Source organism: Spermophilus citellus (genome assembly GCF_964194105.1).
Source record: "Spermophilus citellus genome assembly, chromosome: 15".
NCBI lineage: Eukaryota > Metazoa > Chordata > Mammalia > Rodentia > Sciuridae > Spermophilus > Spermophilus citellus.
The window spans coordinates 96,628,280-96,655,931 of NC_138195.1; the positions used below are offsets into that span (position 1 = coordinate 96,628,280).

Sequence of the window (27,652 nt, forward strand, 5' to 3'; positions counted from 1 at the left end):
ACCTGACGGACACCTCAGCTGCAGCCCCCTCTGCTGCAGCACGTCACTCTGTCTTAGTTGGGTCAGTCCCAGGGTGACCTGCTCAGGAAGACTCAGGCCTACTGGCTCCTGGCTCCCTGGATCTTCCAAAATAGAGGCCACCAGAGGGCAACTCTGGGCAGAAGGAGAGGACCCTCCACTTCCAGGCAGTGCCCAGCCTTCTCCTCACATCACGTCTCATCTGCCAACCTTCAAGGAGAGCAGCTGGGCGGGGGGCTGGGCCTGGGGAGGTGGGCTCCCTTGCTTCCCACTCAAGATCGTCACTTGGAGTTGAGTGCTCTGTAGAAGTGTCCACTCTTTATTATTTACTGTTAGACAGCTGTCAAACAGGAAGAGGGAGGCCCAGGGCCCGGCCTGGCGGTGTTCTTCCCTGGGGTAGAGGGGCCATCCCAGCATCTGGGCCACATGGGGCTCTCCTCCATGAGAGCTGGGCGAGGGTGACCTCAGGGACGAGGCTGGCAGGCAGGGGTTGGATGACAGCGCTGGCACCCATCTCAGGGTTGAGGGAGAGACCCCACAGAGCCAGGCAGGGGAGGATCAGCTCCGGCTGCTGGGGTTGTCAAGGGTCTCGTGTGGCCGTGGTTGTGTGGGGTTTGGAGATGTCTGCTGAGGGCTCCCGAGCCAGTGTGCATGTGAAGAAGGCCGTCGGCCCCTCCTCCAGCACCCAACCGGCTGGCAGTGTGCATGTGTGTGGTGGTGGTTTGGGGGTGCCGGGACAGTGTTTGGGGCAGAGGAAGAGCCCCAGCAGGCTCACCCGCCAGGACCCCGCCTTGGTACATCTCTGGAAGCCCTGGGTGAGGCTTGGGTCCGGAGCTGTAGATGGCATCACCATCTGCAGCTGGCTCTGAACCAAGCTGCCTCTTTGGGCCCCAGAAGGTGCTTGCCTCGCAGCCAGCAGCTTGTTGTTTTCCATCGGCCGAGACCCCGTGGAAATCCCCAGTGCAAACACAGACGGCAGGGGCCTGCTCCCAGCTCTGTGTTGACATAAACCAGAACGCTGCTTCCCGGCCCATCTGCACCGCTCCACTCTGCACACGCCGCTGGCACTGCTTCTGCCACTTTCAGAGGCCCCGCCACCAGCCCAGGATGCGATACAGTCAGACACCTGCTGCACTTGTTTTCTATCACACTTGGTGATGAGCTCACCCCCAGAGCCTCGTCCATCCTCACTGCAGCCTGGGTTAGAACTGCATGAGATTCACGCCTCGACAGAGGGCAGCCCTGTGGCTCCTGCTCACCCTGATGTAACTCGTCACACTACACAGGAACGCGCCGGTCCCCGCTTCTGGTCCAAGGCACCAGCACACGCCACCCGCCCCTCCACAGCCTTGAGGCTCCTCTTGTGTCCTCTCACCTCTACACTCAGCTCCTGCCCCTCTTCCCTGAAGACTGGGGCTGCAGAATCGGGGGCTTTTCTGGGGCTGCTCAGATGGGCACTCTCCACCCACCGTAGTGCCAGGCCTCTGAAGGAGAGCAGGGTTTGTGAGTCACGTCACTTCCACAGTCTGGGCAGGCCCAGCCTTATCACTCGGATGCTTCAGATGCCAGCCCAGGGCCACCTGGCAGACAGGCCCTTCTGTGGACAGCACTCAGGCCCCCTGTCCACAAGGACACTCATAAGCAAGGAATTTGGGGGGCTGACCATGCACTGGGCCAGAGCCCGTGTGGGGTCCGAAGGAGCCCTGGAGGCCACTAAGACCCAGGTCAGAAACGCGAGATGGTCCCACTCCTGCTCTCCTGTGTGGCTCCAATCTGGCTGAGATCCTGCCTGGCTGTGTGAGGCAGTGACTGGGGATGGGGTGAGGGGCAGGGAGGATGTCACATCCCCAGAGAGGACAGGACTGGAGAATGCAGGGCAGAGGGGCTTAGGGGGCCTGGATACCTGGAGACGGCGCCGTGTCTGTGTGTGGAGCGTGTGCGTTGTGTGGTGTGGTGCAGTGTGTCGAGGCAGTAAGCCACCTGCTCTGGACACAGTGGCAGTGAACGGAGAATGGTGGACAGTGGGGCACAATGGGCTCTGGGAGCTGTCCAGTGACACAGGTGCCCATGCCCTGTCTCATCCCTGCAATCTGGGGAGTGACTTTTTAGGAAATGCATACTGTTTTAGAACTCTGCCTACTATTTTTGACAAGATTTCTCTTCCATGTTTGCCTGCATGTAGCTCACAGCCTGGGCAGGTGATCATGTGATTCAGAGGGGCAGCCACGTGGTGAGAGGTGGTGTGGTGGTCAGGACCTGGCTCCAGTCAGCCTGCAGGGGTCACCTTGGGTGCTCTCTTTGTCTCTGGGGGCTTCAGCTTTTCTTGAGGCTGGCTGGAAATTCCAAGAAAAGGTGATTGGGTGCCAGCCTGTCTAGAAGTGAGCCTGGTTACCTGCACAGAGAGCAGCATGTGATTTTAATCGCAGTGATTTCCAGCTCAGTGGGAGGGTTGGCAATCAGTGTGATGTGACCACCTGTTTTCATCCTATGTGAGGAAGACAGGTTGAAGAAACAAAAATAACCTCCCGACCACCTGAATCAGAAACTGCAGATCCTACTGCCTGTGGCCTCAGGTGGGGCCCCTCATCCCCCACGTGGCCCCAGAGCCACCCACCTTTTTGCTTCTAACAGCAACTCTTTTAGAAACTGTTCAAAGTGTCTAAAACCACGAAGGTGATAAGGAGTCAGAACCTGGCAGAGGCCCCCTTCCTAAGTGATGAGAAGCAATGAAACAGGTGGAAATGCAGGTGGCTCTCCTGGCCACCACGACCACTGCTGCAGGCGGCTTCCTGAAGAGCACAGCCTCGGGTGTGAGCACGTGATACTCTGGAAGAGCCATGGCCTCTCCTGGCTGGAGGCTCCTGCTTTGACACCACAGCTGTGCTGTCCCTATAGCCAGCACCCCTGGGCACCTCACTGCCCACAGGCAGGGCCAGGCTGATCAGAGCCTCCCCCTGGTGCTCCTCCTGCACGCCCCACCCAGTGCTGCCCCAGCGTGCCTCAGACACGTTAACTGAGAAGACACTCATGTCCACTCTTTCAGAGAGAAGACAGCGTGTTGATGAAGGCAGCTCTAAGTGGTTTCCGGTCCTGCTGTGATCCCATCCACAGCCCAGAAGTGCAGCATGTGGACGAGTTGATTCTCTGGTCTGAGGCAGTTCTGTGGCCATCCCATCCATGGCAGTCCAAGGTCACCATCTCTAGAGCTGAGAGAAGAGCTGTGTGTGAGGGTACGTGCATGTGCTCACTCCACCAGAGCATGGCGCTGGGATGTGAGCCCTTTGAGCACCTAGAGGTTGATGCCCAGGAGTGAGGTACGCAGCCAGGTGTGCATGCAACATGCAGCATTGCATTAAAATTCTTTTAAAAGCCACTAGCTGGAGGGAGGAATGGCCGTGTTGTCTGAAAGCGTTAGGTTCATTCTGTGTTGATGTCAGAAGAAGTCTTCCGCTCTGGTGCCGATGGCTGAGTGCTGGAGGACCGGCCTGGTTCCCTAAGTGGAAACCAGGGAAAGCTTATCGGAGCAGACAGATATGCTTTTTTTTTTTTTTTTTTTGGTGGGTGCAGAATTTCTGCTGGGAAAAACAATATTAACTACACTCATCCGAAAAGGACCCATCCTTTCTGCATCATTCAAGTCATAGCTCCTGACTCTTGGCCAAGGTGCTGGCCCAGTTGGGGGCCTCCCTAGGTGAGCCTGATGTCAGGATTGTCTCCAGTCTGGGATCTCATTCTCCCCTCCATGCATGGTTTGGTCTCATTTTAAAGACTGCACCCTCTTGGCACATTTATTGTACTCAGAACTGAATGGCAAACAATAGCCTGCATTAATAAAAGCTGCCACAGAGCCATGGATGAGCGTGGGGTTAGGTCTGGAGGACTCCACAATGCGGGCTTCTACAAACAGGTCACTGCACTTGGCTCCCCCAGCCTGGCCTCCTCTGCAGGAGGAGCTCCTGGGGCTGGTCCAGTGTGTACCTGCAAGAGAACACCAGCCGACTAGGATCTACAGATGTACTCTCAGACTTGCCCAAATTCAAATCCCTCTGGATTGATGAGATCATCATGATTTGCATGTGGGGTATAGGTCTGAAGGCTTTGTAAACCCTCCCACCAACCCGGATGCTCTAAATCACAGTTCTGTAATTTTTTAAAAAGGCTAACTATACAGGAAGGAAATGCATGTAAATATGTACAAATGCTTATGAAGTTGTTATTGTTTATATGTAAAAGTATGTACATAGGAAAGGAAAATGGCTGCTGAATGTCTTAAATAACACCCATGTACCAAACTGCAGCGGCACCCCTGCCACACGCCTAAAAGCACACACTAGGACTCTCATTCCTCTCTTTAGATACCATTATTCCCATTCATATGTCATAGGCACTTTCTCTTCATCTGATTACAAAATCAGAACTGGGCTTTTGCCAAAAAAAAAAAAAAAGGAAAATATTAGCATTTATCACTGATTCTGCTGGGCCGATGAGTGTCTGAAGAGTTCAAGTGTTTTAAAGTAAGGTGCACATTTTCTAAGTCCCACATTGTACCTGCTATTCCAAATAGTGGGCTGGACTGAGCTTCCTTGAGCATTTGGGCTCTTCCTGGTAGCTCCTCAAACAGGAGATATCTGCCTAAGTGGCACTGCCTGAGGAGGCAGGAGGAGAGATCATGAAATGCTGGCAGGATTGCTGACCATGTCACCGAGACAGGGACATCCACATCATAGTCCAATAGCAGTTATCAACCCAGCGCGCTGTGTGCACAGCAGAGTGATGCAAGTGTCTGGTTTACCTAAAATGGAAATTCATGCAGGCTGCAGATTCCCTGGTGGAGGCCCCTGTGGTGTTGGCCTTGCGCCCATGGTCTAGGCTCCAGTGGCTGAAGGCCTTGGGCTGTGTCTCAAGGCCTTTGCCCTTGCAGAATCTGTAGCCTTCAGGAAACCTGAGTGCCTTATGCAGCTTGTAAACACGGACTGGGAGTTGGGGTGGGGATGTGAGGGTGGCTTTGAGGCTTGGAGAGCTGATTAGCACTTATCATCACTCCATCACTGAAACCTCGAGATGGGTTGTGTGTTTTAACACAGTAATGAATTTAAGTTCAGGCTCAGGAAAATCATATTGTGAATATATGTATCAAAGCATATATTTGTTTACTGTATATTTTTTAAAAAGCTTTATTGTAAATTTATGCAAAAATGAACAAGACTTGTTTTCTCATGGCAAAAAGCCAGTTAGTATTTGTGCTCTCTGAAGCAATTACTTAATAACCACATTCTAAACATGTGATTTCTGTTCAGTGCTAAACAATATTCACAGGCCTAAACTAGGTTTGTATGGTGATCAACTACAAAATTTTACACATATTTTTGTATTGTGATTCCTATGATATATACCAGAGAATTTTTACTCATTTGTAAATTATTGTACAGTTTTAATAAAAATTGTTTTAAATCTTAGAATATCAAAGTCCCCCTATGGATCATTAAAATTTGAGTTTATGGGCTATATTAGCCATTTCTGCATTTCTGTGTCCAACCTCTGGGGGGAAAAAGCCTCTTTCCCCACCAGAAAGGGATCTGGGCCTTCAGCGCTCTGAGGAGGGGACACGGGCCTTACCTGCAATTTCATCCTCAGAATCTAAAGGCACCTGAGGGGAGCACCTCTGTAACCAGAGGCACCTGGTGGCACCTGTCAAATGCGAACCAGAAAAAAGAATTCAAGTAACTTCAGACCAGGGAAAGGATGCCTGCTCATGAGTAAGAGCAGGTGGATGCTCATTGGGGGACGCACACCTGTGAGTGAAGGAGGTTTTATCGATTGGTTTTGGGGGGTGGAATTCCAGAGTAGGACAAGGGTCTGAGGGAAGGTGTTGGGCTAGGCTTCCTGATGTGCTGGTGTCAGCGGGCATAACCAGCGCTGCAGTAACTCTGCGAATTCGCTCTGAAGTGCGCGCTGTACGACAGTTGAAAGGCTGGGGTCCTTTCATTCCAAATCAGTCGCAGCCAGCTCCATAGAATAAGGCCTCGCCCTGTGGTCTCTGGGCAGGAGGAGGGCCCCTCCGCCTTGTCTCAAACAAATCCTCTACTTGGTTAAGGGAGGTCTGGAGCTGCTTCTGCGCGCATCCCCAGAGGGTCCACTTGTGGATGATTGGAAGTCAAGACCTCCTTGGCCGGTGTGAGCTCTCACAAGGGGTCTGGAGAGTGGCGGGTATTCCTGTAGACAGCGGCTTCTCCTATGTGCGCTCCCCACCACTGCGCCTCCAGCCTCCAGCGTGTGGAGTGGAAGTCGGAGCCCACCTATGCCCTGAGGGCGAGGGCAAGCCACTTCCCGGACCAGGCGCTAGTGTTCAGCACCCGCTGTGTGGACAGCGTCAGCTCCACACGGCCCGGCTGGGGGGCTGGGGGTACGTGGTGGGCGGGGAGAAGAGGAGGCCACCAGCCAGGCCAGTCCACGTGCACCGCAGACCTCCCGCAAGGGACTAGGATACCTGGCCGGCTGGCGCCCACTGCTGCCATGACCGCACTGCGTCCGCACCGGCCTGCTAAGCTTCCAGCCAGGCCGAAGTCCAGCGGCGTCTTCCGTTGTGTGGAGGATGCCTTTGAGAACAAGACTCTGCCCCTGGACGCTCTTCGGGACCCTCACCAGAGCTCTCGGGCCAAGGATCCTCACCGTGAGACACGTGGCCACTCGGAGAGACCCGGCGAGCCAGGTGTAGAGGACCCGGTAGCCGCCGCCAGTCACCGAGGGCAGCCCGTCGTGGCTCAGGCCGGCAGCCCTTCGCAGGTAGAAGCTGCAGGACTCGGGTCCCAAGCTGAGGGGTCCGTGCGGGTGGGGTGCGGGCCACGACTCCGTGAGACGCCTCACAGTCACGCTGACAGCGTGGGCCTGGAGCTCATCCTCCCCCTCCCCCTCCCCCTTGGGGCCTGGACTTCATCCTGTGACCCCCCCACCTGGCCTCGCCTCCTGGTCCCCAGTCCTTCTCGGCCTCTCTGTGCCGCACTCTATCTGTCCGCGTCTCTCCCGACCCGCTTCGCGCGGCCGCTCGTGGAACAGCCCGAGGGTGGCGTCTCCACAGCCTGGTCCTGAGGTCCGGACACTGCCTTGTGCTCGCGCTCCAGCCCACGTCCTCCCAGAGGGGGCTGGCTTTGGTCAGAGACCTCTTCCAGGACTCCGGGATCCCGCGGCGAGATTTGGTTTAAACCCTGGAGCCAGGGTACAGTCACCAAGGGGCAGGCCAGGAGCGGGGTCTGGCAGGACTTTGCCCGACCTCCCCCACTCCGTTCCCGGGGTGCAAACTGTACGCGACGTCAGGGTCAGGTCGCAGCCCTCCTCCTCAGCACGCACGGGTTCGGGTTCGAGGTGCAAAGACCCGAGCCAGTGGCGGCAGGGTTCGCTGGGACCGGAGGTCGGGGAGCTGACACGGGGCGGGACCTTAGTACAAATGAGCTGCGTCGGGGCGGAGCCTAAATGCAAAAATCACCGCTGCGGGGGCGGAGACGGGGGCGGGGACCCGAGCCCTGCGCCCTGCGCCCCGCGCGCTCGCACTCAGCGGCTCGCGCCCCAAGCTCACGCTGTTCGCCGCGCGTGTCCCCGCTCGCTCGCCCACGCTCGCGCTGCCCCTGCCAGGGATCGGGCCAGCCTGCAGAACAGGATGTCCTTCCAGGGCAAGAAGAGCATCCCCCGGATCACGGTGAGCCCGGCTCCGGCCCCCGCCTCGCTAGGAGCCCCCAGAATGGGCCTGTTTGCGGGGCGGACCCTCTCGGTCCTGCCTGTGGGTCCGCCCCCGCGCGAGCTCAGTCCGGGCGCTGGCGCTAGACCCGTCTGGAGACTGGAGTGCCCGCCAGGCCGCGCCGGACTCAGATGCTGAGTGGGCGCGCAGGCCCGGTCCGCCTGCTTTCCGGAGCCTCCAGTGAGCTCGGGCAGAGCCCGGGTCCGCGAGCGCCTGCCTCCGGAAGCTGAAGGAGGCTGGCGAGGTGGGCGGACTGGGCAGCAAGAGCTGGGCTCTCTGGGCGGCTGGCGGAAGAGGCCTTTGTTGACCGCTGGGCCTCGCGGTCGCGCGGATGCCGTTCCTGGCTTAGCCCGCGGGCCGCCGCTGGCCCCCTGGACTCGCCTCTGTGGCGTCCAGAGCTCTTTGTCGAAAAACAAAGCGATTTAGCCTTGGCTGCTGGGCCGAGAGCCCCTGGAGGCCCCTGAACCCCTCCAGGAAGCCCCAGTTTGGAGATTCCAAGAGAGGCGAGCTCTCGCTGTCCACTGACCGCACCCTGCAGCCCCAGCCTTTGGCAAGACAGACCCCCTTCCCCACACCCACAGGTGCACCCTGTGGAGGAGGTCCAACTGTCCACCCTGCCTTGCCAGGAAACAAAGCCTCCCTGTGGAGGAGGCCAGAGCCCCAGGAAGGAGAGCAGGGAGAGGGCCTCCTGGGATCCTCTGGACCCCAAAAGGCTTCAGACCCAACTCTGGGCTCCTCCTCAGCAGGAGGGTGGTGGAGTCTGGCATGTAGGCCACTAGCTTTTAGAAGTGTCATTCCTTCCTGAGAAACTCAAAGGGGAAGGAGCCTCTCCACGCCCCTCCAACAGAACAGGAGGGGCTCCTGCCTCGGACTGCCCACAGCCCTACCTGGTCCAGGCCTGAGGAAGAAGTCCCATCAGCCAGGGGGCACCAAGGTGGACCCTCCAGGTGGTGAGGCAGCAGTGCCTAGGAGGAGGCTGGCCTGTTCACATCAGTTTCCCCCATCCTGGTAGAGCATCCTGAGTGTCTACCACAGCTTAGCTCATTCCTGTTGGCTCTAAGCCCAAAGAAGACCCCAGAATCCAAGTTCTGGTGCCTGAAAAGTGGAGACATGAACAGAAACCCCAGATCATAGGTCTCTCCTGGCCCCAACTCTCCCCTTTTCTGCCTGGATCTTCTTAGGGTTTGCAGAGAATGAGTTGGTCCATGAGGAGGTGGGTGGGGTCATGACAAGGGGTGGCTGTGATGGGTTCCCACTGAGGCTAGTGCTCAGTGCTGATGGGCCGTGAGTGCCTGCAGGGTGAGGTGGGGAGGGGATTAGCCAGCTGCTTCTACCGTGGGCCAGGTGGTGTCTTCAGCTCTGGGAACCACATTGTTTCGGTCACACCTGGGAAGCACTGGAAGAGACAATATTCTAACAAAACTAAATATTTTACAAGTCAACAAAATATTGTTTTGATTTTGTTCAACCAGTATGCAACTTGAAAGCCACTGGTGCCTCCAGGAGGTATGGGACAGGCAGCAGCTGGATTGGGCCTGCGGCATAGTTTGCCTGTCCTTTGTGGACTTTGTGGTAGTGTTTTACCTTTCATCAGCAGATCCTGCCAGGTACTGCAGGTCCTGCCCAGCCAATTGTCAGTAAGAACAGTGCTCCTCACCCTTGCCTCCCAGAGCTGTTCTTCCTGCTCTCGGGTGGCTCTCGGGCCTCAGACCGATGGTGGACCATGGCCAGCTTTAAGTGCAGCTGGTTCTCCCCGTCACACTAGGGGCTGCTGAGGCCCCAGCAAGGTCCAGAAGGAAAGCACTGCGGTCTCACCACTCTTGCCCTTCTGTGCCTTATCCTCTGTTCCTCCTCTGTAATTCTGTCCTCTCTGCCATGGCAGTGAGGTGCTCCCCTCTGATGACCATGCAAAATCCCCCGAGTGACACCCACTTTCTGCCCAGCTCCTCCTTCCTGACCACATGGTAAGATTCTTAGAAGTGGTTCTGTGGCTGCCAAGCCTTGGACTCAGGCCTCATTGGCTGGCACTTGGTTCACCCACTTGGAGTGCCTCCAGGTAGCCAGACCATGGTCATCCCTTCACTCCCATGGCCTTTCTACCAGCAAGTCCTGCCCTCTGACTCCCAGGCTCCTGGCGTCCATTGCTCCTCCCTGCACCCATAACCCCCATCTACCTGGACAACCTCAGAAACACCCAGGCAGAACCTGTTCTACACCGCAGTCCACTTCCCACCCACCACAGCCAAGGTATCCACCAGGTTGGTCAGAGCTGCTCATGCCCCCAGTGCCAGCCCCGGGACTCTCCAGCTCTGCCCCCCCCCCCCCCCCCCCCGCCTGCACTGGGTCTGCCCTGGCTTCTCGCCCCTCCCCTCACAAGGCTCCCGTCCTCTGCTCTTCTTGGGTCTGACATGAACCAAGCTCTTTCCTGCTCAGAGTGCTTCCTGGCCTGGAACCCACCCCAGGCATTGCCTCCAGGAAGGCCTCAGGAGGCCTCTGCCATGCCAGGCAGCCTGCCTCTGCTCTCCCGCCCTATCATGTCACCTCTCTGTGCTCTTTGCACTGTCACAGGGTGATGGTCTTGCACACGTGTACTGTGGCTTCCTATGTCCCCCCCCCCCCTGCAGCATTCCAGGGTGGGACTCCGGCCACTGTCCCGCTCTGCCCCCCACCTCCCGGCCCCACAGCAGGCCTGCAGTGTTCTGGGGGAACCGAGCCCAGCTTCCTCAGCACAGGGGAAAGAGGGCAGCTGGGAGCAGGCCTCCAGGGGTTCCCGCCAGAGGACCGATTTGAAGATGGACATGACCGGAGCCCTGCTGTGTTCACCAGCACGGGCTGTGTCCTGGAGGTCCCTGTGTGTCCCTGAGCTTCAGCAGACCAGCCTGCTGGACCCTGCCTGGCTGTGTGGGTGACCTCTGTGTGGCTGCTGCCTCTGAGTGCTCCGTCTTGGGGTGCAGTGTACATGTGCAGGGGTTGAGCTTGTTTCTATGTTTACACATTGTGCCCAGCGGTTTCCTTCATAACTCCAGTAAAAATGTTGAATAACTCAGTCTGGAGAAAAAGTGTCCATGTTTTGTCTCCACTAGAGTGACCGCCTCCTGATCAAAGGTGGGAAGATTGTGAATGACGACCAGTCCTTTTATGCTGATTTGTATGTGGAAGACGGTTTGATTAAGTAAGTTTCTGCTCAAAATACCTTCATTGGTCACGTGTGCATGGCTGGCACGGTACCCAGGCAGTTCCCTTTGGGTGAGGTCCATGTAATCGCTTTCGTCTTTCCCCTAACCCCTTTCCCTGGACCCGGGCCTTGGGGGTGATAGTCTCGCCAGTCAGTCACTGGGCCTTGGGAGACAAGAACAGCTTCTTTGTGTTATCTCAGCACTTAGTAGGGTGTCACGCTCACAGTAGGTGCTTAATAGATACTTACCAAGCAGCCTACCCATTCCCAGCTATAGCTGTCAGGTGGCTCAGCCCGGGTCAGTAAGGCAGCAGTGGAAACCCAGAGGGGAACAGCATCTGGGCAGGGCCCTGCACTTCCCATCTCCGGCCACTGGGTGGGAGGTTTTGCTCCTTCTGGCATTTAAGAAGCTGGGGGTGGGTGGCTGGAGTCCTGCCCTGGTCCTCAAGGGCTGGAGCCCAAGCACTCACTTCCCAGGCCACTGCACTGTCACAGGCCCCTTCAGATTCTGACCAGGCTCTCCATGAACAAAATGGTCTCTCCTTGTCCCTCTCAGACAAATTGGAGAAAACCTCATTGTCCCAGGGGGTATTAAAACCATTGATGCCCATGGCCTCATGGTCCTGCCTGGCGGAGTCGATGTCCACACGAGACTGCAGATGCCTGTCCTGGGCATGACGCCGGCTGATGACTTCTGTCAAGGCACCAAGGCAGCCCTGGCAGGAGGGACCACCATGATACGTGAGTGTCTGGGCCCCTGGGGGCCACATGCGGCCATGTGCTGTGGCAGGTGTGCTACATGCTGTGGTTTCCCAGTTCTGTCTTCTCCTCTGGGTGCAGTCTGGGGACCCTTGAGTGCTTCCTGCCATTCCTGTTTCCCATTCTGGGTAATTTGACCTTGGCCAGCTCAGGAGGGTGCTTGGCACATGGGTATATGCCCAGTTGCTGCTTCTGGGGTGCTTGTGGCAAGCCAGTGACGGGGGCTAGGAAAACCTGTAAGTCTTGGACCAGGGGAGGGGTTGTGCCGTGTGGCCCTGGTCCTTGTGCCCTCCCACTGAGACCCCTGAGCTCAGGGAGGAGCCCTGTTCAAAAGCGTGTGTGATGAATTCACTGGGCCACCGCGTACTTGCACGTGGTGAGGTCAGGAGCCTGGAGCAGCCCTCCGCCCAGCCTGTTCTCACACTGTGTGACCTGGAAGCCATGGGCCCTGTGGTGCCGGGCACAGCCGTCTGTTCTGTGGTCTGGGGAGCCCCATGGAACCTGGCCCCGCGTCCCTCCTGAGCTGTGCAGCAGGGGAGGAACACCCTCGGGGGAGTGAGGGTTGAAGGGGTCGACACACAGGTCCTGCTGTGCGTGGCACAGTGCATGCTGCTGCTGCCACTGCCAGGGAGGGCACCCTATGGACCCTGGCACTTGGTGGGTGACATGCAGCCATGGCCACCATAGCAGCTTGGTCTGGTTTGCCCGTCAGAAAGGGAAGGAGCAACAGAGACTGGCAGAAGGCTGGGGCAGGTGTGGGGCTGGAGTGAGAGCTGAGGTGGGGAGCAGGCAGCCACCTCCAGGGGTCCCGGCTGTGGTCTGAGTGCTGGGACATGCGCAGCCCCATGTGAAAGGCGTGCAGGATGGAGGCAGAGCTCTCGCCTGCCCAGGGTGGGTCTTCCTGTCTGGTGGCCCCAATCCCTCCACCTGACATCCCGGGAGTGGCCCCCTGGTGGGCAGTGCTCGTGGTGGGAGGCAGCACAGCAGTGTGTGCAGGCTGGGAAGGCATCACTGGAGTGCATGGGCCCAGGGAGGTCTGCAGGGCTCCAGGGGCAGGCCGCAGCACGCGGGGCCAGGACCACGGACAGTGCCCTGCTGCGGGCCCAGGGAAGCTCACCTATGTGGAGGCTGGGCAGAGCCCCTGGTTCTTGGGGTGTAGCAGGTTCCTGGGCAGTGGGTGGTTTGGACTCTCTCACTGCCTTGCTCAGAGAGGAGCTGGGGACGTGGAACTAAGGGTACAGGTTGGGGGCAGAGGGGGCCCCTCCCTCTGCCGCATCTTCCTCAACCCTCTCTGGTCTCTTGGGAGCATGTGACCAAATGTCCCCTGGAGGTGGTGGTAGGATCCAGCAACCGGTGGGGGAGCCGGGCCAACTCTGCTGTCCCTGCAGTGGACCACGTGTTCCCGGACACGGGGGTGAGCCTGCTGGCAGCCTACGAGCAGTGGCGGGAGTGGGCGGACAACGCAGCCTGCTGTGACTACTCTCTGCATGTGGACGTGCCCCGCTGGCACGAGAGCACCAAGGAGGAGTTGGAGGCTCTGGTCAGGGACAAGGGTGAGCAGCGCTCCCATGGCCTGGGACCACGGGGTCAGGTGGGGGAGCGGGGCTTTCCTGTGGTGGGCTGACTGCATGCTGGGTGGGAGGAGGCCTCTCCTGACCCCTGTCCTGATGGCCTCTGCTGCCCTGCCCCAAGACCAGGTGTCCAGGAGTGGAGCAGAAGTCAGAGAAGTCACTCAAAGGCAGCTCTGCTAAACTCTAGTCCAGGAACCCTCCCCAGCCAAGGGGCCTCCTGCCGCCCTGTTCCCCACAGAAGGGTGCAGTGGTCAAGCCATGCTCAGTCCCCCGGTTCCGAGAAGAGAAACCACCTGGTGAAGGGACAGCAGACACTTCCCCAGGGCCTTTGGTCCTTTCAGGAGGAGACTTTTAAAACCTGTATCTCTTCATTTTTCTCTGTGCTGAAACACACCTGTCCATGAGCTAGAGTTGGTTTTGTTCCGTAGAAAGTCCTCAGGTTAAAACCACATCAGAGTGCCATCGTGAACTTGACATGAACGAAATGTTGTCATGTATCTCTAATGGTCAAGCTTTGAGCATGGCCCATAGCTCAGGGCCTGGGATAGGCCAGGACATAGGATGTGCCAGCTGCAGGTCCCTGGCCAAGCTCAGGAGGCCACAGGTTCTGACATTCCCAGGAGATACTGCTGCCTGTCCACTGTCCCTGAAGGAGCAGGGCGTGTAAAAGGCATCTCCTGTGGGTGTCCAGTTTCCAAAGACTGAGGGTCCTCACACTGTGCCCTCTGGAGCTCCTCTGCCCAGGCTGGCCAAGTGTCCTCTGTGGGTCTGGAGGCCTTGCTCCAGGCAGCAGCTCTGTGTCCATGCTGGCCTTCCGTTGGGCTTGGGAGACCTGCAGTGCATGCCCGAGCACAGGTGGAGACCAGGCACCAGCAGAGCCCCTCACCCTGCCAGAGTGGCACCAGGTGCAGGCCATTGTCTGCCATTCCTGGACAGTGTTCCAGGGATGGGCTCATCCTGACCGGCAGCCTAGGTCAGATACTCTGGGACAGACCCCAAGCCCCAGGTCACACGCTCGTGGTCACTGGGAGGGTGGCTCGATGGCACTGGATGACTTGGTTTCCCTGCAGCACACCATGCCATCATATCAGCACTTCCGTCCTGTTGAGGAAGGGTAGGCTCTGTGGGTTTGGATGCTGGGCAGGTCAGGGCTACCTCTGGCCTCAGAGGGACCATGAGGGCCCTGGTCCTGGGAGAGGACTGGACTCTTGCTGCCCAGGAAACCAGAGAGCTCAGCGCTCCCCACGGGGCCCTGAGGTTTCCCCTAGCACCGGTGGCACTCAGGCAGCAGTGCCCTCCCAGGGCTCTGGTCCTTCTGGCGATGAGGTCTGTAGACGGGAGTGGGGTTCTCGCCTGCCTCTGAGCCTGGGTGAGCAGTGCTTCCCAAACCCCCGTCCCAGCTTGTTGGCGGGGAAATGCCCTCAGGGTGGCTGTGCCAGCTTCAGTGCTCATGTGAGAAGCCCCCCGCCCCAGTCCCCTCTGGGGGAGCAGAGGCCTCCTAGGCTGTCTGACCCCTCCTGCGTCTCCTCCAGGTGTGAACTCCTTCCTGGTCTTCATGACATATAAGGACAGGTGCCAGTGTACTGACGGCCAGGTAAGGGCAGGTGCGGGAGAAGGAAACAGGCAGGGGTGTCCTAGGTCACTGCCCGGCAGACACCGGACCCCATCCACTTCTCTTCCCAGATGTATGAGATCTTCAGCATCATCCGGGACCTGGGAGCGGTGGCCCAGGTGCACGCAGAGAACGGGGACATCGTGGAGGAGGTGCTGCAGGGGCCGGGCCAGGAGGAGGGCATGCAGATAGGAGCACGTGGTCCCTGGGGCGTGGCAGCCCTGTCCTTCACACGTACCCCAGACTGCCTGAGGCTGTGGGGCTGGACACCCAGCTGTTGGGTCAGCACTGATTCTGGCTGAGGCGTCAGACACGCCAGTGCAGTGGGGCCTGGGAGGTTCAGAGAGCTCAGGTCAGCCATCCCCTCGGCCTCAGAAGGGGTCACTGCACTCCACACACCTCACCGATATTCCATAAAAACTTTCTGGGAGGGGCCAACCTTGCCTGCTCTCCAGTTGGACAGAACAGTGGTGATTCCCACGGAGGAGCAGGTGGGGTCCCTGCCCTCTCCACTACCCAGCCTTGAGTTCATCAGGGGCCTGTGTACACCTCCATGGTCCGCGGCCAGGCGAGCCACACCATCGGGAGGCCGTCATGGGTCAAGAGTTTGCCCAGTGCACTCATGGGCAGGCAGAGGATGTCAGGGACCCACACCACGTCGAGAGTCTCATTTTGGGGTCTGCTTCTCCTATGTTGATGCCATCGTCAGTATCTGTGTCCTCTATGCAGGAGTGATGCTCTGCATAGTCCCTGTAGGATGGTAGGGCTGGCAGAAGAGCAGTTGTCCACCCCCTGACTTTGCAGGGCCCCTGCCCCCATGCTGACCCCAAATGTCCTTTGTGGGGGGAATGCAGTGTGACAGGCAGGGCCAAGGTGTCTCAGGCCTGCCAGTCAGGATCCGGCATTTTGGGTCAGCACCCCCCAAGACCCCCTCCTCCATGACTTCTTCATGGTTGGGGTATTCTGGGAGGCCTTGGGGCCAGGACTCCACTTGGAGAATAGGGCTTGTGGCCAAGAACTTCAGTTCCAGGGCTCAGGTCCCCTTGGGGCTGGAGCGAGGCACCTTATTGATTTATTCAGGAGCAGAAGCGCCTGCTGGAGCGAGGTATCACCGGCCCCGAGGGCCACGTGCTCAGCCACCCCGAGGAGGTGAGTCTGTGCCTGCTGAGAGTGGCCGGCATCTGTACCCCAGAGTGTGCTTCACCGCAGCTGCCCGCACCACCTGCGTGGGTATCAGCTCAGCCCTGGGCCCTGCCAGGCACATGCCACCCCCTTCCGCGATCATTTGTCATCTCACAGCCTTAACCTCAGCCCTACAAGTCAGTGGGGTCAGACCCTGGGGCGTGCACAGGGCAGCCCTGATGCCAGACAAGTGAGCCTCAGGCTGGGCCCTTTCCCCATCAAGGGTGCCTCTGGGGCCCCAAATCCTATGGGTGATCAGCAGGAGTCCAGAGCCCATACTGGCCAGGAAGGCCCAGGGACCTCTTGTGGCCTGAGTGCCCACTCCCTTGCCCAACCCCAGGTGGAGGCCGAGGCTGTGTACCGAGCTGTCACCATCGCCAAGCAGGCCAACTGCCCACTGTATGTCACCAAGGTGATGAGCAGGGGTGCGGCCGATGTGGTCGCCCAAGCCAAGCGCAGGGGTGAGTGTGGGCCTGGCTTCCCTGCATGTGGGGGCAGAGCATGCCTGCTGGCCAACCCCAGGAACCTCTTCCTTCCGACAGAAGGAAGCGTGGCCTGGCCCTCCTCTTGATGGGACACCTCCTGCCCGGGTTACACCCGTGGCACAGTCCAAAGGAGATGCAGGCACCCTGGCGCCCCACAAGGGTGGGGCTGGGCCAGAGTCCCCAGCCTTCTTGGAGCAGCAGCTGCCCACCCCAGGGGCAGAGCCAGCTGAGTGTGTGTGTCTGGGGGAGGCTCCTAGTGATGCCCCAGGAGAGCCCCGCCGTGGGCATCCGCTGTGCGTCCAGGAGCCAAGATGCATGCTGCAGGTTTAGTGGGTGCTACCTGCCACCTGAGGTCCCCACTGGGACCAGCTAGGGTCAGAGGAGCCAGGCTGCATGTAGGAGCTGGGTGTTCCCTGCCCATAGCCTGCCCAGCCAACTGGTGGGCACACATGCTCTGCAGGCGGGATCCTGTAGCTGCCTTCAGCAGGGGCTGGACCAAGTGGTCCCCACCAAAGGCTGCTGAGCTCAGAGGGTCTGCAGAGGGCACAGATGGGCATAGGACTGAGGTGGTGGGAGAAGAGGAGTGTCTTTAGGAAGGACCTGGGATCTGACATCCCATGTCCCCACCTCTGCCATCCCCACGAGTCTCAGGAGAACTCATTTCTGGGACCTGCTCTGAGAGGGTGGGTGTGTGCTTGGACCTGTTTTCTGCACCAAGGGTTGAAACAGAAACCCCGTCTGTTTACAAGGAGAGGATCTGTGGGGCTGTTCCTGGCACAGGGCGGGCCTGGACCTCACCTGCCCCGAGAAGCCACTGCTGCAGGGCTGGCTCTCTTCTGAGGCACCCCACCCTCCTCTGAGCCTGCCTTTTCTCCTCTGTTCACCAGTGGGGGCTGCACCAGTTATGAGCCAGAGCCCTGGCCAGGGGCCCAGGTCTGGTCAGCCGCTGTACCAAAAGACCAAGCTGGGCCGGTCACTGAGCATGAAGCTCCTTTGGCTTCGTGCATAGCAGGAGTGCCTGGCCACCTGACCCCTGGCAGAGACCATGAGTATGGAGAAAGCCCATGTCAGCCGCGGAGACTCCTGTTCCAAGGGCCCCCCAGGACTGCTCTCTGGCCTGTCCAGGGCGGAGGCCACAGAAGGGAAGACAAGCTGCCCCTGGCCAGGAAAGCTAGGGGAGGTTGTGGGTGTTGGCAGCAGCAGTGCGAGGGCCATGCTGTGCTCTGGCCCCGGGGGTACAGGCTGGCAGGTGGGCACCTGTCACGGGCCTTGCTTGCTGCAGGCTTGGTGGTGTTTGGGGAGCCCATCGCTGCCAGCCTGGGCGCTGACGGCACACACTACTGGAGCAAGAACTGGGCGAAGGCTGCGGCATTTGTCACCTCACCCCCTATCAACCCGGACCCCACCACTGCAGACCACCTCACCTCCCTGCTATCCAGGTGAGCAGCCCCTCTGCGGAAGCCCAGGAAGCCCGCGGGCTCCACCCCTGCCCATGCACCTTGCCTCTTCCACATGAGCCCTGGGCTCCTGCAGGGCAGCCAGGCAGTGGGAAGGAGCAGAGTCCCAGGCCAGCAGGGGCTTCCCACAGGACCTGCCCTGCTCTTGGCCCTTTGCGTCTCTGCCCACACCCTCCCCCTGCCCTGAGACACCAGTGCAGACCCTGTGGATCCACTACCTGGTGGGCTGGAGCCCACCCAGTCTTGCCAGCTCAGGGAAGCCTGATCCTGTCTCCTCTGACCCTGGCTTGCTCCCAGTGGGGACCTCCAGGTGACGGGCAGTGCCCACTGCACCTTCACCACTGCCCAGAAGGCTGTTGGCAAAGATAACTTCACGCTGATCCCCGAGGGCACCAACGGTGTGGAGGAGCGTATGTCTGTAGTCTGGGAAAAATGCGTGGTGAGTCCGGGCCTGGGGTTGTGGGCACTGGGAGGGGCAGTCAGCAGAACTGAGGGGCCCCCACAGCCAACAGTGTCATAGTAGAGGTTGGATCCCCAGGCCCAGTCCTGCATCCAGGGCCCCCACATGCTGTCCCACCTTGGGATACAGTGCCCAGAGCTCCAGGCAGCATCACCCTCCTGCTGATTCTGACATCCTGTTGACATGGGTTTTTAAATTAAAAATCGAAGCATTTTTAAAGAGTTCATTGTTTACAGACAGGGTAGTGAGGGCAGGCCCTGTTCTCTGTTGCCCTGCCCTGTCCTGCCCCGTGGGCCTCAGTCCTGGGCTCTCCCTAGGTCAGAACACCCTCCTGGTCCTGACCGACTCGGGCCCTCGGGGTATCCTGGAGAGCAGACCCCACCCTGCCCCTCAGCTGGCTGTCTTGCTTCTCAGGCCTCTGGGAAGATGGATGAGAATGAATTTGTTGCTGTGACCAGTACAAATGCTGCCAAAATCTTCAATTTTTACCCAAGGAAGGGGCGAGTGGCTGTAGGCTCTGATGCTGACCTGGTGATCTGGAACCCCAGGGCCTCGAAGATTCTCTCTGCCAAGAACCACAGCTCGGTAAGGAAGACTTCTCTGTCTAGGCCCGTGGGGTGGAGACAGGGTCCCCACCTGCAGCACGGCTCTCAGCGGCCTTGGCTGCCCGGGAACATGTGCCCAGCACCCCAGTCCAGTGCTCATCCTGCTCCGCCTGACAGGGTGGCTGGCCTGCCGTCCCGTGGTGCAGATGAGCAGGCTGAGCTGCGCCTGCTGCGTCTGCTCCCTTTGTCCTTTAAGGACCAAGTGACTCGGGAACGCTCTGGAGGTTGGGGGGCATTCTTCCAGGACATCGGTGGTGTCGGCCTTGCTGCGTCTCCCTGGGGTCTTGGCACCAGCCCAGGCAGGCCTCCTGTGGTGCTGGCAGGCCTGGGGGCGCTCCAGGGGCCAGGGCGCTAGACCGGGCATCTCTCTCCCCAGAACGTGGAGTACAACATTTTTGAAGGATTCGAGTGCCGAGGAGCCCCCTCAGTGGTCATAAGTCAGGGCAGAGTGGTGCTGGAGGACGGGAACCTGTTTGTCACTCCGGGGGCTGGCCGCTTCATTCCTCGGAAAACATTTCCAGACTTCGTCTATAAGAGAATAAAAGCTCGCAACAGGGTAAGGCCTGACCCTTGGGGTCCTCTGTCCAGGGAGCAGGGAGCCTCCTGGCTGGCCTGACCCTGATCCCCAGGGACCAGGAAAGCAGAGAGGGCCCATCACGTGCCCAGGGCCTGTTGGCTGCACATGGTGTGGGGACCAGGGCCTGGTGTGGGGACAGCCAGGCCTTCTGTGGCCTGGGACCCTGGCACCCGGCCAGCCGCAGCTCACCACTTGATGGCAGGCAGCAGCACTTTGTCACCCAAGTAACCCACTGCTGTTACAGAGACATGGCTACCAACTAAGGCAGTGTACCCTTCTCACCAAGAGTGAATTATTGCTAAGCTGTTGTCACGGACCCCTCCAGGATTTCTCCCCTGGCCACAGTGGGGCGGAGTTTTCACAGTAGTCTTGTATGAGCCTAAAAGTCGTGGTACTTTCCCTGGCCTTCCCCCTTCCCATGGTCATTGGCCATGTTTGCCCATGATCACCCGTGTCTGAGGCGTGCTCTGTGGCTGCCATCAGTGCCTCCCACGTGCACACACCCACACACCACCACAGGCACCTGCAACGCAGGCGCCATGCACAGGAGCCGCACCTCCGCGTGCGCACATAGTACCGCGCTGGTTCACTCTACCCCAGCTCTGCTTGGGTTCAGCAGGAGGAGGTTCTGAACTCAGAGTAGGCCTGGGGACTGGACTGGCAAGCTGGTCCCCCAGGCCAGGGCTGGGCGCTGGTTCCCCTGGTGTCCCTGCTATAGCTTGCAGAGCCACTGCCGTCAGGACTGTCGGGCCCCACGCAGCTGCTGCCCATCTCACCCGGAGCCCCGCCCCACTGTCAGAGTCTGAGCTGGAGAAGGTTCTAGGCCCAGAGCACACACTTCGGAGGGGTGGGATGGGTCAGGATGGAGCCTGGCAGGAGCTGCACAGGACTCTGTGGAGAGTCCATTTGGAGAGAGGAGAGCAAGGACAGTGGGCTGCATTTGGTCCTCTGTCCTACTGTGGACCCAGAGCCTCTGTCTCAGGGCTTCTTTGGGGACAGGGGCCTCCTGGGCCACAGTGGGGCCTCATGCCAGCTCTGCAGTGGCCCTCTCTGAGCACACTCCTGCAGCTCAGGCCACGCTGCACGTGCACACGTGTGTGGGACCTGTGGGGTGTGCGAGGACACGTGGCTGTGAAGGTGAGTGTGCGCAGGTGTTGGGCACTGTGAGGAAGGAGTGGCACAGGCTCCTCCTGAGCTGGGTGGAGTCAGGGTGCAGAGCAGACCCCTTCAGTGGGGGTGCCTCCCCCAGCAGCTTGGCCATTCCAGCCCCTCATGCCCAGCCCCCTTGACCCCTTAGCTGGCAGAGATCCACGGTGTGCCCCGGGGCCTCTACGATGGGCCAGTCCATGAAGTGATGGTGCCTGCCAAGACAGGAGGTGGCACCCAGGCCCGCGCATCCTGCCCAGGCAAGATCTCCGTGCCACCCGTGCGCAACCTGCACCAGTCGGGATTCAGCCTGTCTGGTGAGTGGAGCCTGGGCTGTGGGGCAAGTCCTGGGGGCAGGAAGTCCCTCTGGAGCTACCAGGCCTCAGACTGTGCCTGGAGGGTTTCAAGCCCACAGAAGGCTGCAGGGCCACCCACCCACACCTGTGTACCAGGGCAGCCGCTGCAGGACCACCCACCCACACCTGTGCACCAGGGCAGCTGCTGCCCAGAGCCTCCTGGTGTGGGATGTGGGGCCAGCAGACAGTTGCCCTGGTGAGGGCCCTGGTGATGGGCACAGGTCTGTGGACTTCAGCTGGGGAAGCCCCTCTCCTGCCCAACCTCTGTCCCAGAACCAAGCGCACTGGGTGGGGCTCCACGGGAGGGGGTCCCCTCTGAGGACTCAAGTGTCCTGTGTTCCATCTCCCCCAGCCCAGCCAGCCCCAGGCTCACTGCTGGAGGGTAAGGAGTAGGCCTGTGTCCACAGCGCGCAGGCACTCGCTGGACTCCCTGGCAGGGCTCACCAGGGCTCTGGGCAGGGCCAACTGGACTTCTAGTGTGCCGTGAGCTGCGCTGCTTCCAGAAGCCTGGAGCCCCCAGCTCTCCCTGCAAACCAAAGCCAGACCCTCTCCTCTTTCCCCACCCTGGGGTGGGGACCAAACTGCCCTGATGCCCTGTCTCATCCTCCTGCTTGGGGAGCTGACGGCAGTCCTGGGTCACTTCCTGGGTGTGTGAGACCAGGGGAGGTCCCTCAGAATCCAGCCTGGAAGCTGAGGGCAGCCATCTCCCACCACCAGGGCCCTCAGGAGGGCAGGGCACGGTGGGCTTCCCCAGAGCCAGCCTGGGACTCCCACTGATCTCAGAGATCTCTGGGCCCTGGCTGTGACCTCAAGGCCTCAGGAGGCGGCGCCTGCCTGGCCACATGGTCTCAGGGAGAAGAGCAGACTGCGGTGGGGGGGGCTCTGCCGGCCCACCCCTTAGACAGAGGAGACTCCGGCACTCCCTCCTCCTTACACCCTGCCCTTTCTTCAGGGTCTCAGGCCGATGATCACATCGCCAGGCGCACAGCCCAGAAGATCATGGCGCCCCCCGGTGGACGTTCCAACATCACCTCTCTCTCTTAGACCTCTCTTGCCCCTCCAGCCAGTGGGGCATTCCCGCTGACCGGTGGTGTAGGGGCCGTTGACCTCAGTTAGCTCTTTCCTTTGTAGAAGTCACTTTGAAAGGTGCTCAACCTTGCCTTCCCCTCCCCCTTAACAAAGCTCTCCTTTGGGGTCCCGGGTCCCCCTGCGAGGAGCCCCTTCAAGAGGGAGATCTCACTGCCAGGACGAGGAGCTAGATGAGGCAGGACAGCTCAGGTGGCCCCTAGCCCACATGCCAGGTGACCCAGTGCCTGCTTGGCCCCCCCATGAAGGCAGGGCCCCCACTAGGGTGCTGAAATCCCCAGGTGCTCATTGTGGAGTAGCGGCTGGGGCTGAGGAGCCCAGGCTCTGAGCTGGGAGTCTGGGCGGGCGGGTGTCTGCTGCTTCCTTCCCGTAGGAATCACTGCCCTTCCAAGTCCCCAGCACTCCCACCTGCCCCGTGGCACTAGGTCAGCCGTCCTTCCAGGGGACTGTCATGATGTTCGCCCAGCACAGGTAGGGGACAGGCATGGAGCCTCGGCCTCTAGAGTTGCTGTGACTTCAGGGATCCACCAGGAATTTAGCATGGGCAGCTCCCCCCCCCCCCCCCCGTAGGGACTCACTGGTACCCACCTCAAGGACCAAACCTGAGCTTTCCCAGTGGCCCTTCCAGGGAAGTTTCACGACCCTTTAGCTAAGATGCCCTCCTTCTACTACAGGACGTGTACTTCCCTAGGGTCATTAGAGTAGCAGATTTGTAGAGTGAGGAGACCGTAGCCAGGAACCTGCATGCCACCACCCTGGACGGCAGGTGGCCGTCTGAGCCTGATTCGTCGGGTGGATTAAAGACGTCTCTGGGTTAGAAGCTCCTGTGTGTGGACAGCCTCCACTGCCCCCCGCACACCAGGCCCCACGAGTGGTTGACTGGGGACCTGGGAGCCTTCTGCTGCCCTTCCTGGGCTTCCTGCTGGCTGAGGCTGCACCCACACTGTCCCACTCCAGGATAGGCAGGACGGTCTGCCAGGTGGGGGGGGGGGGCTCTTCCTCACTGGCTGCAGGGATGTTGGCCCCAGGAAGACACCCATTCTGACTGGCCAGCTCTAAGCTGCCCAGAAGGCTTGGGCACATGGAGCTGAAGCAGAGCAGCCACAGGGCTCTGATCCAGAACCTTCTAGAAGTTAGCACTGCTGTGCTGCTGTGTTAGCCCCCAGCCTCGGGCTCTTTCTCATTAACATGATGCCACTGTGTGGTCCAGGTGGGGCATTCCCACCCAGGAGCAGTACCCCCCACTGCCCACTCTCTTCCCCTGAGACATCAGTTCTCAGTGTTGACCAAGGGCATGTCCCTGGGGGCCATCAGCACATGTCTGAGTGAGGGTCCCCACAGGTCCCTGGAAAGGCCCCTCCTGTGCTCAGCGTCTGTCCTGGGCTTCCTGTGGCCCAGACACATTTGATTGGTGCAGCCTCAAAGCCAGAGTCCCCAGCTCCTCCAGGTTGATGTCCACTGTGCCAGTGTGCCCACAGTCCCAGTGAGGAGTGGGGCACTGGACACCCATCTTTTCTTGGGTTTACGCGTGGATACAAAACCTCAAAATCGTTCCTCATTTGCACATCGACACCCCTGGCTTTCCATCCAGAGTGTGGCCTTCTCTGGGCCCGCCCTGGGGCCTGGCCACCTGGCTGGGCTGCATTTCCTTTTCTGGTAGCGACTTGGGTACTGTGTCCCTTCTGGTGTGCACACCGTGTGGAGTCTGTGGTCTTGACCTTGCTGAAGGCCCCGCCGTCAGTTCCCATGGGTCTCAGGCCAGGAATGGCAGGGCCCAAAGCTGCGGCTCTGCTCCTGGCACAGCCAGTTTGTCCTCTCCCAGCCGGGCAGGGGGACAGCGTGTGCTGGGGCAGAGGTGCTCTGCAGGCGCAGACTCAGACACTTGCCACAGTGTCCGGTGCGGCTGCTGTCCTGTGAGGGCCATAGGTAATGCACCTCTCCCCCAAAGTAAGCCCATGCAGCAGATGGAGCGCTGGATGGACGGAGCTGGGCCCCACCTCCTCCAGTACAGGAGAGGCTGGTGCGGCTGCTCACACAGTCCTGGTCTGACTCCAGAACACTGGCGACCATGACAGGCAGCCGTCCTATCCTGGAGGCCCATGGTCCAGCCCTGATGCCCAGCCCTCCGGGGCCACACTTGCTGCCCAAGACTCTCCAGCCTCCGGCAGCATGTGTGCACACCTCACCCTGACCTGGCGGTGTCCAAAACCAGCCCTGGGGCCCCAGGATGTGTACATGCCACGGTCCTGAGGCCTGGGGAGGCTGTGCCCCAGCAGGAGCTGCTCCGTGCACTACCCACCCCAGCTGCCCCAGTCCACAGCCTTCCCCACGTGACTGCAGGCATGGGTCCCCTTGGGTTCCGGACACAGACACTGGACAGAGAAGTTCTTACGTTGTAATTCTCAGAGGTGAAAACTATACAGAAACAGCAGAAATTGCCGGAACAGTGTGTATCTAGAAAACATTCTTGCCTTCCCTTCTCCTCCCACTCCCTCCCCTGAGGCCCTGCCCTTGGTGTACAAGAAGGAGCGAACGCGGCCCCTCCCACAGCCTGGGCAGCAGGGCCTGGAAAGGAGACTGTACAGCTGGCTCCACTAGGGGCTGGAGAGCGGGGACTCCAGCCGCGTTCGCACCACCCTGGCCTCTCGACCTGCAGTCCAGCAGAGGGGCTGAGCAGGCAGTTCACGTGCCTTTCACCCTGCGGTAACTGGGGCCCCGGTGGCACCAGCCCTCCTTGTCCAACTGCCACCTTTGACGGGCACCCACATGGCAGCGCTGAGGGCAGGCCTGGCCGTCAGCCCACTGCCCCCTCCCTGGTGGGCCAAGTCTCCAAAGCAGCCTGAAGGTTGAAGACCCCGGTTCTCTGCCCAGGCGGCTTAGCTGCTCCCGCCCGAGGGGCAGATGGAGCGGCAGGCCGGCAGGGCCACAGGCTCCTCCTCGCTGTCTGCCGTGGCCTCCACTGTAGCTGCAGTCTCCGGGGCCGGGAGAGGCTCGTGGGTGAGTTCCTGGCTCCTCTTCAGCCTGGAGAGGGGACGCAGGGATGCGCTCCTCAGGACATGGTGTGGTAACCCCAGGGCCAGTGCTGGGCCTCTCCCGACCAGGCGGGCTGGGCACAGCAGGGAGCCTGGGGACAGCTCTGCCTGACTGCGTGACGCTCAGAAACTGAAGGGAGGCCTGGCTTAGTGCCCAGTCTAGGGTCAGCGACTTTGGAACAGCCCATTCTTCTCCTGTTCTCTGATCCCCAGGACGGGCCAGTGTCCTCAGCCAGCCTCACACTGTCCAGCACATCCTGCTGTCCTGGTGCAGAGCCACCTCCTGCAGGAAGCCCTCCCTGCCTCTCCAGAAGGGGGAGCCTCTACCCACCCTGCATCTCGCTGCGCCAGCCTCCCTTCCTCCACCGAGGCAGGTTGTCAGCTGTGTGGCCTGTCTTGCCCCATCAGCCACCTGGGCCCTCTCTGCCCCCTTCCTACCTGTCAAGGCAGGTTTGCTGAGTGCCAGAGAGACTGAGTAGCAGGGCCTGGCGGCCAGCAGGAGGCCATCAGCCTGATCTGAGCAGTGGCTGAGTGTCTCCCCAACAGACCCTGGCTGCTGACCCCCAGGTGCCCAGGAACTCCGTCCCCACCAAGGAACCTGAACAGGGGCCTCCCACCTCTCCCGCCCTGGGCACTGCCCAGCCTCCTCAATGGCGCAGGGCTGCTGGTCTCGGCCCCACTCACTTCTCTCTGTTGAAAATCACGAAGTCCTGCTGGATGGCATCGAGGCAGTCCTGCAGGAAGTCGTTCTCCTGTGGACGGAAGCCGCAGGGAGGGCGGTGGGTGCGGCACCCCCAGCAGCTCTGGTGCCCGTGGCCCGGGCCCCTGGGGGACGCTTCGTGCTGCAGGGGGCGCTCACACTCCGCAGCAGCCTCACGCAGCCTGAGCCCAGCCCGCTCAGGACGCCTTGCAGAGTCCAGCCAAGGCCCTGCAGGGAGGCTGTCCCTGAGCTTGGGAGAGATCACTGACCCTGACTCCCCTGTGAAGCCGAGCCTGCAGGTGGCCCCTCACCCTGGGGGAAGAGCAGACCCCTCCCTGCGGAGCCGAGAGGTCATGCCACCCAGCCTTGCTCAGGGTCTGCTGCTGGCCCCTCCAGCAGCATGGTCAGAGGGGCAGGGCTGGGCCTGCTCAGGTCAGAGAGGCACTTGCTGAAGAGGCCTGGATAGCATGGACCAGGAGGCCAGGAGAGCAGGCCTGGGAGCCGGCGGGGGGCTGCAGGTGGGCAACAGGAGGCTGGCTAGGGGCAGCTACTGATGAGGACTTTCTCCCCCGGCTGGCAATCCATTTCCTGGCAAAAGCGCAGGATCAGGTTTCCACCTGGGCGGGACAGCTCTTGGAAACCTGCCTGGTCCCTCCTGGTGGTTCCAGGTCACCCTTGAGAGAGTGCTGAAGGGAAGGGTCAGGAGGCTCAAGAGCAAAGATCCAGAAGACCACGACTCCACGTAGGGACCCAGGATGTGCCCTTCGGTGGGGTGGTCAGGAATGATCTGGGGAGGGGCACAGGACAGGAGATGCAGTCACACCTGTGGGGGAGGCCACACACCCCAGGAGCAGAAGGCAGGCGGCTGCCCTCAACCTGCAGAGCGAGGTGGGCCACCGCACCCACGGGCCCTGGGTCAGGGTGGCAGCAGGGTCTGTGGAGATGTGCAACAGGGCCCCGTGTTCCCGGGGGTCAGAGACGAAAGCAGTGTCCACATGCAGGTCCAGGGTGGATGGGCCACCTGGGCGCGGCCAGCCATCTGCCACCTTTCCAGATCCTACCCCACCTCTGACCTGAGCCATGACGGGGAGTGGCGGTCCTCGAGGAAAGCCCCCTGTCACAGCAACGGCATGCCTTGGGCACCCCGCGCTTGCCCAGGAGCCATGTCTGCACCCAGGAGGCTGCAAGCTCGCAGGCCTGGTGGAAGAGGGTCCCAGCACATGCTCAGCTAGAGCCCCTGGCACGGGCCCAGCAGCCCAGAGCCCCACCCGCGCTGTCTCCCAGGGGCTGAAGGCAGCCAAGGCGACCCCGTTGCAGGCAGCCCTGTCTCCCGTCAGCCCCTGGCCCATGACACAGCTGCCTTCACAGGAGGGAGGTGGGACCATGATGGCGAAGGGTGACGTCTCAGCTACCGAGGTTGTTCTGGAGACCCGGGGTACAGCACGGTGACAAGTGAGGTGCACTGTGCTGAAGTCTGCTGACGGGGGCTGGGATCGCACCCCAGCATGCACACACGCCAGGGGACTGACGAGAGCTGACGGACGCTGAGCCTGGGGTGCAGAGTACTTCGCTGGGAGACCTGGGCCACGAGGTCAGCAACACCCACTGTGCCCAGTTCCACGTCAGCGATCCCTCCACAGAGCTTAGACAGCCGTCCCCGAAACTGCTCCCCCACCTCCCGACCCCACCTTTCCAGATCCCA

At 60.3% G+C, this 27,652-nt stretch overlaps 2 protein-coding genes across 3 annotated transcripts in view; one reads left to right on the forward strand and one right to left on the reverse strand.

Annotated features, from left to right (window-relative positions):
* Positions 1-7,540: 7,540 nt before the first annotated feature.
* DPYSL4 (dihydropyrimidinase like 4) lies at positions 7,541-22,306 on the forward strand. The gene is made up of 14 exons (XM_081268659.1): positions 7,541-7,708; positions 10,831-10,919; positions 11,479-11,663; positions 13,070-13,234; positions 14,785-14,846; positions 14,936-15,016; positions 15,945-16,013; positions 16,387-16,507; positions 17,814-17,970; positions 18,286-18,427; positions 18,863-19,033; positions 19,430-19,609; positions 20,928-21,093; positions 22,085-22,306. The coding sequence occupies exons 1-14, from the start codon at positions 7,670-7,672 to the stop codon at positions 22,174-22,176; spliced, it is 1,719 nt and encodes a 572-aa protein (XP_081124785.1). The 5' UTR covers positions 7,541-7,669; the 3' UTR covers positions 22,177-22,306.
* A 2,334-nt stretch (positions 22,307-24,640) lies between these two features.
* Positions 24,641-27,652, reverse strand: part of STK32C (serine/threonine kinase 32C) — an 81,642-nt gene continuing 78,630 nt past the window's right edge. For both annotated transcript variants that reach the window (XM_081267304.1, XM_081267305.1), the window contains exons 11-12: positions 25,935-26,002; positions 24,641-25,239 (exon numbers count right to left, since the gene is read on the reverse strand). In XM_081267304.1, the coding sequence (XP_081123430.1) occupies positions 25,095-25,239; positions 25,935-26,002 (213 nt within the window). In that variant the 3' untranslated portion in view covers positions 24,641-25,094. The remainder of the gene's footprint in view (positions 25,240-25,934; positions 26,003-27,652) is intronic.

Excerpts from the sequence above, each read along its gene's own strand:
- DPYSL4 (XM_081268659.1), top strand. The coding sequence starts at position 7,670 with ATGTCCTTCCAGGGCAAGAAGAGCATCCCCCGGATCACG. Across the intron at positions 16,014-16,386 it reads TGCTCAGCCACCCCGAGGAG|GTGGAGGCCGAGGCTGTGTA; the intron begins GTGAGTCTGTGC and ends GCCCAACCCCAG. Across the intron at positions 18,428-18,862 it reads TAGTCTGGGAAAAATGCGTG|GCCTCTGGGAAGATGGATGA; the intron begins GTGAGTCCGGGC and ends CTTGCTTCTCAG.